The sequence below is a fragment of the Cimex lectularius genome, unplaced genomic scaffold (genome assembly GCF_000648675.2).
Source record: "Cimex lectularius strain Harlan isolate CLEC.00 unplaced genomic scaffold, Clec_2.1 scaffold27, whole genome shotgun sequence".
Classification (NCBI taxonomy): Eukaryota; Metazoa; Arthropoda; class Insecta; order Hemiptera; family Cimicidae; genus Cimex; species Cimex lectularius.
In genome coordinates this window covers 1,855,799-1,868,063 of record NW_019392670.1, presented here as the reverse complement: position 1 = coordinate 1,868,063, position 12,265 = coordinate 1,855,799, and the positions used below count along the sequence as shown (strand labels likewise).

Sequence of the window (12,265 nt, the reverse complement as noted above, 5' to 3'; positions counted from 1 at the left end):
TTAGAGATGTAGAAGTGTACGACCCCTGAAGGGAACTAATATTTAGTGTATAGACGGCCTTTTACTCCGCCTAAACATATTAATGTGACCACCACCTACGTTCGACGTCAAAGTGAAATAACCCTAATGAAGACAGCATATTGCAATGGAGGGTATATAAAGGTTGTGGGAGGGAAGTGGAAAACATTGCAATTTTAGATTTACACGAAGTACAAAAGGGCATGATCAATGGCCGGGCCAAGGGTGGAAGCATTTCCGAAACAGCTAATTTTGTAAACTGTTCGCGTGCCGCCGAGTTAAAAGTATACATTACATGGCAAAATGGCACTGCCCAAAATCATCGATGTGGCACATGTGGTGCACCACGGGCCATAGATGAGAGAGGTGAACGACGGCCGCGGAGATGAGTTCGGGGGAACAGACGTTCAACCGTTGACCAACTGCCTACCCAGATGAACCGAGGCGCTACCAACAGTGTCTCCTCAATGACGGTTGCTGCGTATTGGCCTGGTTAATGAATCGGCGACGGAGGCTGGAATTTGCACATTTGAGTGGAGACAGGTGGCTTTTTCCGATGAATCATGTGTCATACTCCATCGGACAGACAAACCTTGGGGTATACGTCTTCAAGCAAACACCCTACAACATTGCCCGGAGGGTCCAACCTGGAGGATGGAGGGAATGTTTTCGTGGCATTCTCTGAGTGCACACCTAAACGCGGATTGTTTATCCTCAGACGATGGCACCTACCAGCGACGTGTCATAGTATTCGCAGTGTACGAGGTGATCACCAGGAGTTTACCGTACTTCACGGGCTTAAACCCAATCGAAAATCTGTGGGACCACATGTTCACGCCATGGATCATCAACCGCGCAACCTAGCGCACCTTTCATTTAAGTCGGCACGCCTCAACAGCCTTGTGAGTACCTTCCACAACCTAACTGACTCTCTTCTTGAACGTCTCGCACCGGTCCGCCTTCCGGAATTTGACAGGCTGATACATTAATGTGACTGGACTGAGTACTTCACGTTTTACTTCAAAATCTTTAGGCTACAATTGTTACAGCCTTCTATTTTTGTATTGTTTTCCCTATGTTTCATCCACGTGAGCTATTGATCTAGTGTTATTTCCACTCCGTTTACTTGGAGGAAGTTATATTTTTATTTTTTAAAGAGAGTGGTTTTATATTATGTTTCTTTTTGTGAATGGTATTAATGTGGTTTTGTTCGGGTTGACACCTAACCTGTTTTTAAATTTTCTACTAATCTGAGGACATTTAGCTATGTATTTCTTTTAGTATTGAACATACCTTCGATAAGTTTAAGTGCTTAAACGTCTTCAATTAGGACGTGCTGAAGATGGTAGCTTACAACAGATGGGTTTACAATTTTCTTTCGATAAGCAAAAGATTTTAATTTATCATTTTAAAAACTTAAGGAATTACTTTTTAGGATGGAATTATCTCGCACGCGTTGTACATACTCGAATAAATTAAATTCTTGTTGATGAGGATTAAAGAAAATGTGCGGAATGTGTTATTACAAAGAGAAAATATTTGACGATTCAAAACAGAGGCGGATTTATTACTGATAAGACAGTATTGATATTATTTGGTGGAAGAGGCTTAAGGAGACAAAAACAACGTCTGGCAAAATACAAGCGTTTACCAACAAAATCCCCCATGGTCCCGGGATAATTTTCCGATTCCTGATATTTAAACTGTCCGACCCTGATGCAGGGTCGAGTATATCAGCTGAGAGAAAATAAGCCCGAATATATTGTGATATAACGGCTCGAAATTACACACAGTGAGGGATAGATAAGCAAGATCTTTTTTACGACCGGTCGGAAAAGTTAACATGGCCGTTTTAACGCGATTTGAACTAGAGGAGAAAAAAAATGAGGCGTACAGACTAATTAGTGGTGTTTCCATGAGTGAAAATCGATACCACTTGAATTTGCACAGTGGAAGCTTTTTAAATTATGATAATTAGTGACAAATTTGAATACTTAATTTTACATTCAGAAGTTTATTTTTGTCTTGAATTACCTTAGCCATTTAAATAAACAACATGGATTTTTGCACGAAGCAACTTGTTGTTGTATTTATTTGAATGTTTCAGTTCTTTTCGTAAAATAAAAATGTAAAATCCTTTGCAGACACTTGTTTTTTTGTTTTTTTTTTATTGAATATTACAACTACCTACAATTTTTGGTAACAAGAATGGAGAAGAGTAAAAGAGAGAAAAAAGAAAAATCAGAGTGGACAAGCTACCAATAGGTAGCACTCCAAATTAGGTGCATTCTATCACATTTCACTATCCCTATCTTCACTAGATGAGCCATCGCTTCTTTAGCCTACGTGGAGGCTTTGAAGGGATTCGGGATGGTTAATGTTAACAGGGATTGATTTGTGGCACTTACGATATATAGATAGGATAATGTCGCGTACGGAGGGTATATTAAGGTCGTTGTGGATGGTATCAATCGATACTTAGAAGGGAGTATTTAGGATTTTTCTAAGGATTTTGGATTGGGATGTTTGGATACGTTGTATGTTGGGACTCTTGGCAGAACCCCCAAAGTTCCCAGTCCATCAGTTCGGTTTTACAATATTATTGTTAATTAGTCGTTTGTTAGTGTTGTATTGGATCTTGTCGAGTAGTTTTAGTCGTTTGTTAGTGCTGTATTGGATCTTGTCGAGTAGTTTTGAAAGGGTCTCATCAGTGCTTGTTTTTTAAGGCTCGTAGTGGATTCCACATAAGCCGCTTTTCGAGGTATCGTACCTGGTTTACAGTAGTAAGGTGGATATTACTGATGTAGATGGAAGAGCAACTCGTCGACGGAGTTGAAAGTAATGTTTATCGATTTATTTCTGTTTAGTTTAATTCCCTTTAGCTCTGCATTATCGTCCTATTAAAATAAGTTGATGCTGATGATTACGGTAAGAAGTGAATGGACACTTCGATGTCGACAGTTACATACCTAGAAGTATGTATCGTGTTATCGTGGAATACACGCCTTAAGAAAACCAACGACAGAGCAATGGCACGATGGATGCCAAAGACTCTTTGGTAGAACTTGAATGGTCATATCTGACAATTGTCAGCCCATTGGAAGGTCAAAGAAATTGTGCTCTTAAAACAACAGACTGCTACTTATCTACTTATATAAAAAGGATTGTAAGGATTGAGGAATAAAAAATTCATAGGTCAGTAAAAAGAATCATCAAGCAAAATTTTCGTCAAAGTTACTGACGTATCAGAATACAAGATTATGAAAAACCATTTAAAGAGAACAATGGAAAAATTAATTTTAATCAAACCTGGGGCTCTTCAGAAATATACTGATGACTCAAAGATGGGAAACGTTACGGGTATGGGCATAAGGTGCCTAACTATGAGCACCACATAGCCCTGGGTTCCATCAAAACCATCTTTCAAGTTGAACTACTAGCCATAGAAACATGTTCGTTTGGAATAAATAACAAACGTGTTAAGGGTGCAAAAATAAAATAATCTGTGAAATAGCCAGGCAGTTCGATAGGCTCTCCAAGCTTACAACCAGTTAAAACTTGTCTGGAGCAGCCTAAATATTTTAAAAAACATGGATCTTCAAATACTCTAACGTTATGGTTTCAAAGCGTCCAGCTCGTGAGATTTCAGGCAACTAGGCTCAAAAGGAACAACGCATAGATCTAAAATACTTTTGCGGCATAGCATGTCATAGGAAAAAAGAACTGGAATCTTGGGTTACTAAAGAACCCAACAAAGGAAGTAAAAAGACTTGCAAATACAACTCAACGGTAGAAAGAATCCTAAAACAACAGAAAGGAACTAAAAATCATAAAAGGTACACAAGACATGCTCCAGTAAAATACCACTGTAAAAAATGGGCAAATAATTGCATCGTCAAATGCAAATACCCAATGGCAAAGAAAAGGCTATGTTACCCAGGAAAGCCATTCCTGAACAATAAAGACCTCGATACCACGATGATCATACTAGGAAGTATGGGTTAGATATTCTTTAAGCACTGTTTTGGTTTATTGCACTAACATCACATCAGTTCTCATCCGATTCTTCTTTTAATGTAGTAGCAAGGGTGTAACAACAATAATAATAATATCAGATAGCCAGGCTCTAAAGGTTCTTCTACCAGATCAACTCAAAACCTGTCTGGGACTGCCTGAATACACTACATAAACTGGGATCTACAAATAGCGTAACGTTACGGTTCTAGATCACGAGGGAATTTCAGGTAAGAGGCAGCTTTTTTAGCTAAAAAGGAATAACACAGGTCCAAATCCTTTTGCGACATAAGTACAAGCCATAGTAAAAAAGAACTGAAATCTTGGAATACAACAAATATTGGGAAATTATATCAGACAAGAGGCAAGCATTACATTAAAAAATGGGACTACTAACCGATGAACATGTCGGCTATGTCTATAAGGGTCAGAGACAACAGAACAAACCCTTTGCAACTGTCCTGCGATAGCTGGGAAAAGCCTATAGTACCTACACAGACCTACCTATACAGACCTAGATACTATACCATTGAGAAGAATTCATTACGTAAATCTTTCAGGTAAACCATTAGGAGGGATTGATTTATAATTTTTATATAGCGTGGTTGAGATGAAAAATTAGTGTCGCGAGCGAGACTCGAACCCACGACCTCCGGCTCAATACGCCGCCGCTCTAACCATATCGTGACTTCGATCCCCCGGGACACCAACTCATCGTCTCAGCCTACGATATTTTTCAAGTCTTTCACTTTTTGGCAAATATTCAAATTTCGGGTAATCGGATTGGATTCTCGGCGAACATGCCCACGGGGAGCTGTTAGCGAAGTGCAAGTACTTCAGTAATTGTTATATTGGAGTTAAAAATTGGGTTCGAATCCCGCTCGTGGCACTAATTTTTCATCTCAACCACTCTTTACATAACAATCATAAAAATTTAAATCATTACTTTCGTTAACTAGGACCAACTAAAAGAAAATTAGGCGAGATTTGTCACAACAGTTTAAGTGTTGGAGGGTGAAATCCGATAGGGGAGAAGTTCGATAATTAATTTTGAAAACATCACCCATGCAAAGTGGTAAGAGAAATAATAGGTAGAAATCATGTTTTCTTGAGCAATCACCGCCATTTGTGTACGGTTTTATGGCTTTTATGAGGTGGATGAATGATAAAAGGGTGTAATGATTTATTTATTTACCGAAACCATTTTCCTACAGTAAAAAATTCATTGACATATAAAAATATGTATTGAATTCGGTGAAGTTGATAATTTAATTTCGACTGATTTAAATCAATAGTCGTTTTATATTTGTAAACGTGTCTTTGGGACTTCACGTCACGTTTCCTTCAGAAAATGGTTACAGCGTTAACAATGAAAGACATGGCGGATTATGGAATGACAAGTTGTGGATTTGTTAAGGGGTTTGATGATGATGGTAAATGAATAAACTGACCAGAGAAAAAGCATACGGGATGTGCAATTAGCCTAATAAAAAGTTTCCTACAGTGTCGTTCTGTACAACTAGCATGCAGACCAGTTCGGAAAAAAAAAAATTTTCCGTTCAATCATTCCTTAAATCCCGACGTACTTGAAGAGTATTTTTATATGGATAAGCCATTTTCGTTCAACGTATGCTGTTAATGACGGCCGGGCTAATAAGAAATAATACTGAAAATGTCACCACATACCTTGATTCATTGTTGTCGAACAAGAGAGTCCCTTTCAAGTCGATGTAGTCTTTGCCGGCTTTGGCCGTTCCGTCTTCTGTGTAGTATGGGACTTTGACTCTGCCTCTGGCTCCCGTTTTTCTCTCAACGACAATTTCGTAGACCCCGACCGATTCAGAAACTTCGACACTTGCTTCTGGGAAACCGAAAACACCACTGTGGTCGTCGTCTAATATGTTTATTTTCGTGACAGACGGCTCGCCGAGTTTGAAGGTGGTGTTGAGGCCGTTCGCTTTGGCTCCTTGAACCCGGACGTTGGAGAGACGGACGAAAAAGTGTTCGTCCTCCTCGAACACGTCGTCGTCGATGATTTTGATCTTGAAAAGTTGCTCCTTCTGGCCGGGTTTGAAAATGAGAGTACCGGACACGGCCATGTAGTCGGAACCGGCTTGGGCCGAACCGTCTTCGGACTGATAGTCGACCATGAGCGGTACCGTCAACGGAGGACCGTCGAGTACTATCTTCACGACGAACGTGCCGATGTTTTCCAGTACAGTGTGCTCTTCTTTTTCGAATCTGACGTAGGTGTTGTCGTCTTTGACTTCGGCGATGCTGATCTTCTCTTCGACGGGTGTCGGCTCTTTCACCCCCCTTTGGGAAATGCTCCCTCCGGTGATGCTCCGAGTCGCTTGAATCCTGTAAAAGGCCCTGCTTTTCGGCCCGGACTGTTCCATTTTTTCTTTGGCCAAAGTTTTCAATTCCGCCATGGACTTGTCAGGGAACTCCTTCCTCAAATCCTTGAGCAAGGTGGCGGACTGCTGTCGGGCGTTCTCGAGCATCTCTTCGAAATCGTCGTAGTCGGACTTAGATAGCTCCATGTCGACACTTTCCACCGCCCCGACGGCGCTGTGGCTTTTGAACCGTCTGATCAACTTCAACGGGATCTTGTGTATGGGTATCTTCTTGTCGGCTATAAACGCGGTGAGGACGGTGAGAGGGAAGAAGATGAAAGTGAGAAGACCTTCCCACACATCGACCACCCCTTTAGAAGACACGGCGAGGATCACGTAAAGCCAGATGTAGGCGAATATGGACCAAGTCGCAGTGACGAAAAACACGCTCAAGTGTTTTATAGTTCTGGATTCACCGTTTGGTATGACGGAAACACATATGGCTATGATGACGAAGAGATTGTAAGCAGCGGAACCGACAATCGTGCCCGGGCCCAGGTCCCCCGCTTGAAAATTCTTCGCCCAGATTTCGATGACAGACAACATGATCTCCGGTGCAGAAGAGCCGAGTGCCATAAGCGTGAGATTCGCTACCGTCTCGTTCCACACACGAACCAGCATAGTTTTTCTTTCACCTTTAGATTTGATACTCACTTTTTTCTCTTGAGACGTTATCACTTCGATAGCCGACATGAACCTGTCAGAAATGATAGACACACCGAGGAAAAGGTACATAAGAGCGAAAAAGTAAACACTTCCACGGAAGATCCTGTCGCTGGTCGTGAGATTGGTAGTCGGCTCCCACAACGGTACGATGAGACCCTCCTGGCACTGGCCGGTCTCGTTTGAATCCACATCGGAGGCGGTGACGGTTGCCGCTCCTGCGGCGAATGACAATACGACGAACCACATCCTTCCCAAGCCACGACTACACTCGCATGTTCATCAGACGGTGGCCGGCCCGACACTAAACCACTCTTGCACCGCCATCCCCACCACATCCCCATCGTCGATATTCTTTCTTCTATCAAATGTATTATTGTCACCTCGTCCTCCCTGTCCTCATCCTCTCCAACAATTAATTATTTAACTATTACTTCGTATATATCCACACTTAATCCGGTAACGAAATAATAAACAAGAAAAATCTTTGTGAAAAAAATTCACACCCGCGCAACTTCTCTTCTGGCCGATCCTATTCGATTACTCTTAAGGTTGGCAATTTCTCCTGACAAATTCAAGAAAAAGGTTTCAAAAGGCAGGATTTCTCTACCTAAACATTAATTAAATCGTACATGCACGACTGAACTATCGCATTTTAACAACAAAAAATTGACACGAACGGTGTATCCGCCGTGAAATTGATATAATAGAAAATTATATTTCCGTAATGACACTAATGTCTAGGGAATCGTAAATTGTATGACCTTTCTATATTTATGCACTTGGCTATGCCACCAGTTTGGACGTTTACCAATCGAGTTGGATTATGGCCATTCTAGCAGGGGAAAAAACACAAAAACCGCCCAATCTTACATAGCGACCATAATGAAATTATCTAAAATATTTCATCTAGTTGGGGGAAAAAATAAGTTAAACGTTTTAGTGTGCATTATTAATTAGAACGCTGGCAGTGGTCTAAAAGACGAGGAAAACTACGATAAATAATATTCGTGACTGTGGAACTGGAAGCATCGACTGGTTTATTAAATATTTCATCGAAATTAGGCAACAAAGATGGTAAACAAGTTTATTGTCTTTATGAATTGAATATTACAAGAGTTGAGAAGCATTAAATACAGTCCTAACCCATTATTCACTTTCGAAATGAAAGGGATTGGACTAGGGGATTATGAAGGCCTCTGTATCTTGTTGCGGTTTTGAGAGAAAAATTGGGACTTGAAGGACTGTGTGGATAATAAGATAATAAGTTTAGATAAAATTAGGGAGCTTAAGCAATAGTTTGAAGGATTTTTTTCTCCGTAATGGGTATTCTACCAGATCCTTTTTGCCGTTTTTGCGAAATAAAAGAAGAAACGGCAAGGCACTACCTCGCAGAGTGTGATAGGTATGCTAGGTCTAGATTTGAAATCTTTGAAGGAGCGGACATCACCAAATCACTCCCAGAGATAAAATGGTCCAAAATCTTGGGGTTTGTGAACAAGTCCAAGAGATTTATGCAGGACACGTGAGCCGACCAAGTCCCGGACCTNTATATATAAACCTACCTCCGTTGGGAAATGTTTTTAAGGAGAAGCGAGGAAAAGATCATTTAGGCTCCAGAAACAATCAAATTGGATGGGAACACTTCGGGCCCACAACAATAATTAATAAAGTCAGACATAAATTCTTAGAGAAGGAGACTGACAACATCGAATCTCCTCATCAGATGACTCTCCTTGGCCCAAGGTTCTCTACATCAGTAGAATGTCCTGGTCAGATGATCCTCCTTGGCTCAGGACTGTCTAAATCAGTAGTATGTTCTCGTCAGATGACTTTCCTTGCTTTAGGACTCTGTACATCAGTCCATTCTCTTTGTTCTAGAACTCTAGAACTTTGAACTAGAAATGATGAGGACATCAGTCGACCTTCCTTGCCTCAGGACTCTCTACATTGGTGATTTTCCTTGCCTCGGGACACTCCTCGTCAATCGACTCTACTTGCCTTGTGACTTGACTCGTCTCTGCCCTTCTCTCGGGACTTCACTCTCCTTGGCCTCAACTCTTCTACTCTTCGGATCAGGATTCCATTCGTCAGTGGATCTACTTGTGTCTCTTCACTTGACTGCCCCTTCATGTCGATTTTCCAATCCAACCTTTTTGTGTATGAACAACACAAAGGTGGAGGGATGGAAAAGCAAATTCTTGAGGTCGGGTGATCAAAGCCTTTCTTGCGAGGGTCAGTCATGGACCCCTAGCCTAGTGCACAATTGTCCTCAAGTGTACAAGCGTGAGCCCTATCCGCGATGCACGAGGACTTTTCCTTAATGAATAACTCCCCGTCTTTTTTTTATTTGTTGAAGCTATTTGGTCGCCGCAGTTTTCTCTTCTAACACAAACCCTATCCAAGCAAACTCGATTTCCAAGAACACCTTGGGTTTATTAAAGACTCATGCCAAAAGGCGTAGGACAAGACTAAATATGGAAAAATGTACACTGTACATAAATAACAAGGAGCTATCAACAAGTCGAATAGTTAGGGCTATACCTAGAATACGGACTGTCGTAAAATCCCCAATCAAGACATAATAGAAAATAACTTAACCGAAGGGTTGGTCAACTGTGAAGACTTAAGACCGAAATCTGTTTTGACCATCAAATGTCAACTAGACTTGCTGTGACCACTTTCGTCATACAGAATGGAACTGTGGGCTTCTGCCAAGCAATACAATATCCATCGCATCCAATCTTTCCAATCAAAAGTTGTGACTGGAAGAATATAAGGCCATATTTCTAATGCGTATTTTTATATGTTTAAGCTATAAATAAATTTATTTTAAAATTATACTGGAAAATAACGTTATATATTTTTTTTTTATTTCAGCCTTGCATTTTCAGTGACGATATTTTGTAAAGAAGATCGCACTCATAATAATAATAATGGTGAGAAGATGCAAATTTATCGGAGAACTTAGTCGTGCAACAACACCAACATTACATCGGCATACGATCACTTCACCGCGGGTTTGCTAAATTACTCAAACGCATGTCGGCATAACGCCATCTTCAGTGAGGAACTAATTGGCCTGGATAAAAAGCTTAACAGGTTGTGATAAAGAAAAAAAAATAGTGATAAAGCAAAAGCTAGACATTCGTTTTTAGACATATTCGTCAAACTATTTCTGAACATTAAAACGTTTAGATTGTACGCAGTTTGAAAATACATCCATTGACGTGGCAAATAATTATCTTGTTTTTTCAAAGAAGTTATCAACTCCCTACTTCATAATTTCGCTAAATGATCTTATTTACAGTTATTATTTTTGTTCAATTTTACAATGTTAACTCATGGTCAGGTGATATGAAAGACGGGAATTTCATATTTAGTGTAGTTCAAAAACCAAATATACATTGGAACCATTGAATGAGCAAAATAGAATGGTATAATAGAAAAATGAAATATTACATTTTTAACCATTATGATTTAAGAAATAACTGGTTCAACCAAATCAAATCTTCACCCCTTCTTCCACTCAAAAAATACAAATTCAAGAAAAAACACAATTTGTACGTCTAGCGGGGTCTCTCAAAGTTTCCTAGGGAACTCTGATGGCAATAGCCCGCATACCTGATGGAACGTCCATCATCAATAAGAGCGCAACATCCTCAACAGTAACTGACATTTTTACGTTTAAAAATTGGGGGCGTCGGTTGCCGCAACGGTTTAAGCGTGAACACTGCGCTCATCATTGTTCAGTTCTTCGGGGCGTTGTGTTGTCGGTTTTTATTATCCTTAGCTTAGCGCTCATCATTGTAAGGTAAAGGTCCCGGGTTCGAATGCAGGGCTGCTGGATTCGAACCCGACATACTTACAAATGAGCTTTTTTCAAAAACACCGTCACTCTGAGGGATTATATGACCTCTGCTGTTGCGAAGCCTCGTAAAAAAAAGAAAAAAAATTGTATTGTACGGTGTTATAATTCTATTGGTAGAATTGTATCTGCTTCTTGTACCCATCAATTTTTTTTTTTTTTTTTTTTTTTTTTAGTGTTGAATCTATGTTTCCAGGGAATTTAATAGACAGGGTGTCACGATACTCGCTTCACACCTTCAGAGTGACAAAAAAAAGTGATTATAAACCATGGTTCGATTCTCAACCCTTTTGCAGATATTTAACCTTTTATGTTTTTTTCAACTATCTACAGTTTTCGTCATAAATTTACTCGTATCTCCTAAACTGTTTATTTTTGGAGAAATTTGGAGAAATCCAAAAGAAGCATTGAAAAGAAGGTTAAATTTCCTATAAGATGGCACCTTTCTAGCACTTAAAGCTAAATTTAAAATTGTAAAAAAAAATTTGCAACTTCGTTGGAAAAATTCACGGTAGAGCTTGGCAATGTTTATAACGACTTCTTTGTTTAATAAACTTTCTAGCAGTACACCATTCTCTTTAATTATATCGAACCAAAACACAGAAATTTTATGCTAAATGGGAAAAAGTTGTGACGATGTGAAAAATAGGCCTGTGGTTAATCTGGTAATTCAACTTTTTGTCCTGGGCACAATTTATTTCTCAACTTTATCTTAATAAAAAAGTACAAAAGAAAACAAAACTAGAAAAAATAGAAGCGATAAACATAGTGAACATCCCAATTACAGTGAATTTTTTTTTGTCTACTTTTTTATTAGGAATTTTTTTAGTGGTTATTTTGTTCAATTTTTCTGCTTTAGTTGTCCATGTTTATTGCCTCTTTTTTATGGGTTTTTGTTTCATTTTTGTGCATTTTTTATAAAATTAAAGTTGGGAAATAAATTGTGTCCAGGCCAAAAAGTTGAAACCGCATTCCGTTTTTTCACCTAGTCACTACTTTTTTCCCGTTAGCATAAAATTTATACATTTTGGTGCAATGTAATTAAAGAATAGGGTATATCACTACAAAGCTCATTAAATGAAGAAGTTTTTATGAAATTTACTAAGCTCTACTGAGAATTTTTCCAATTGCAAATTCAGTTGTTTTTTTAAGATTTTAATTTTTGTAAGATTTAGTGTATGTTTTTTCGCAAATATTGTATATAAAGTTCGTGAAGAGTGCCTTCTCAAAAGAAATTTAACGCTTTCTTTTTTATTTCCCCAAAAATGAACAGATCAGGCGTTATGAGTAGAATTATGACGAAAAC

General features: G+C 39.3%; 1 protein-coding gene across 2 annotated transcripts in view; it reads right to left on the bottom strand.

Moving 5' to 3' along the window:
• Positions 1-7,420, bottom strand: part of LOC106667204 (sodium/calcium exchanger 1) — a 131,324-nt gene extending 123,904 nt beyond the window's left edge. For both annotated transcript variants that reach the window (XM_014395010.2, XM_014395011.2), the window contains exon 1: positions 5,719-7,420. In XM_014395010.2, the coding sequence (XP_014250496.1) occupies positions 5,719-7,340 (1,622 nt within the window). In that variant the 5' untranslated portion in view covers positions 7,341-7,420. The remainder of the gene's footprint in view (positions 1-5,718) is intronic.
• Positions 7,421-12,265: the final 4,845 nt, after the last annotated feature.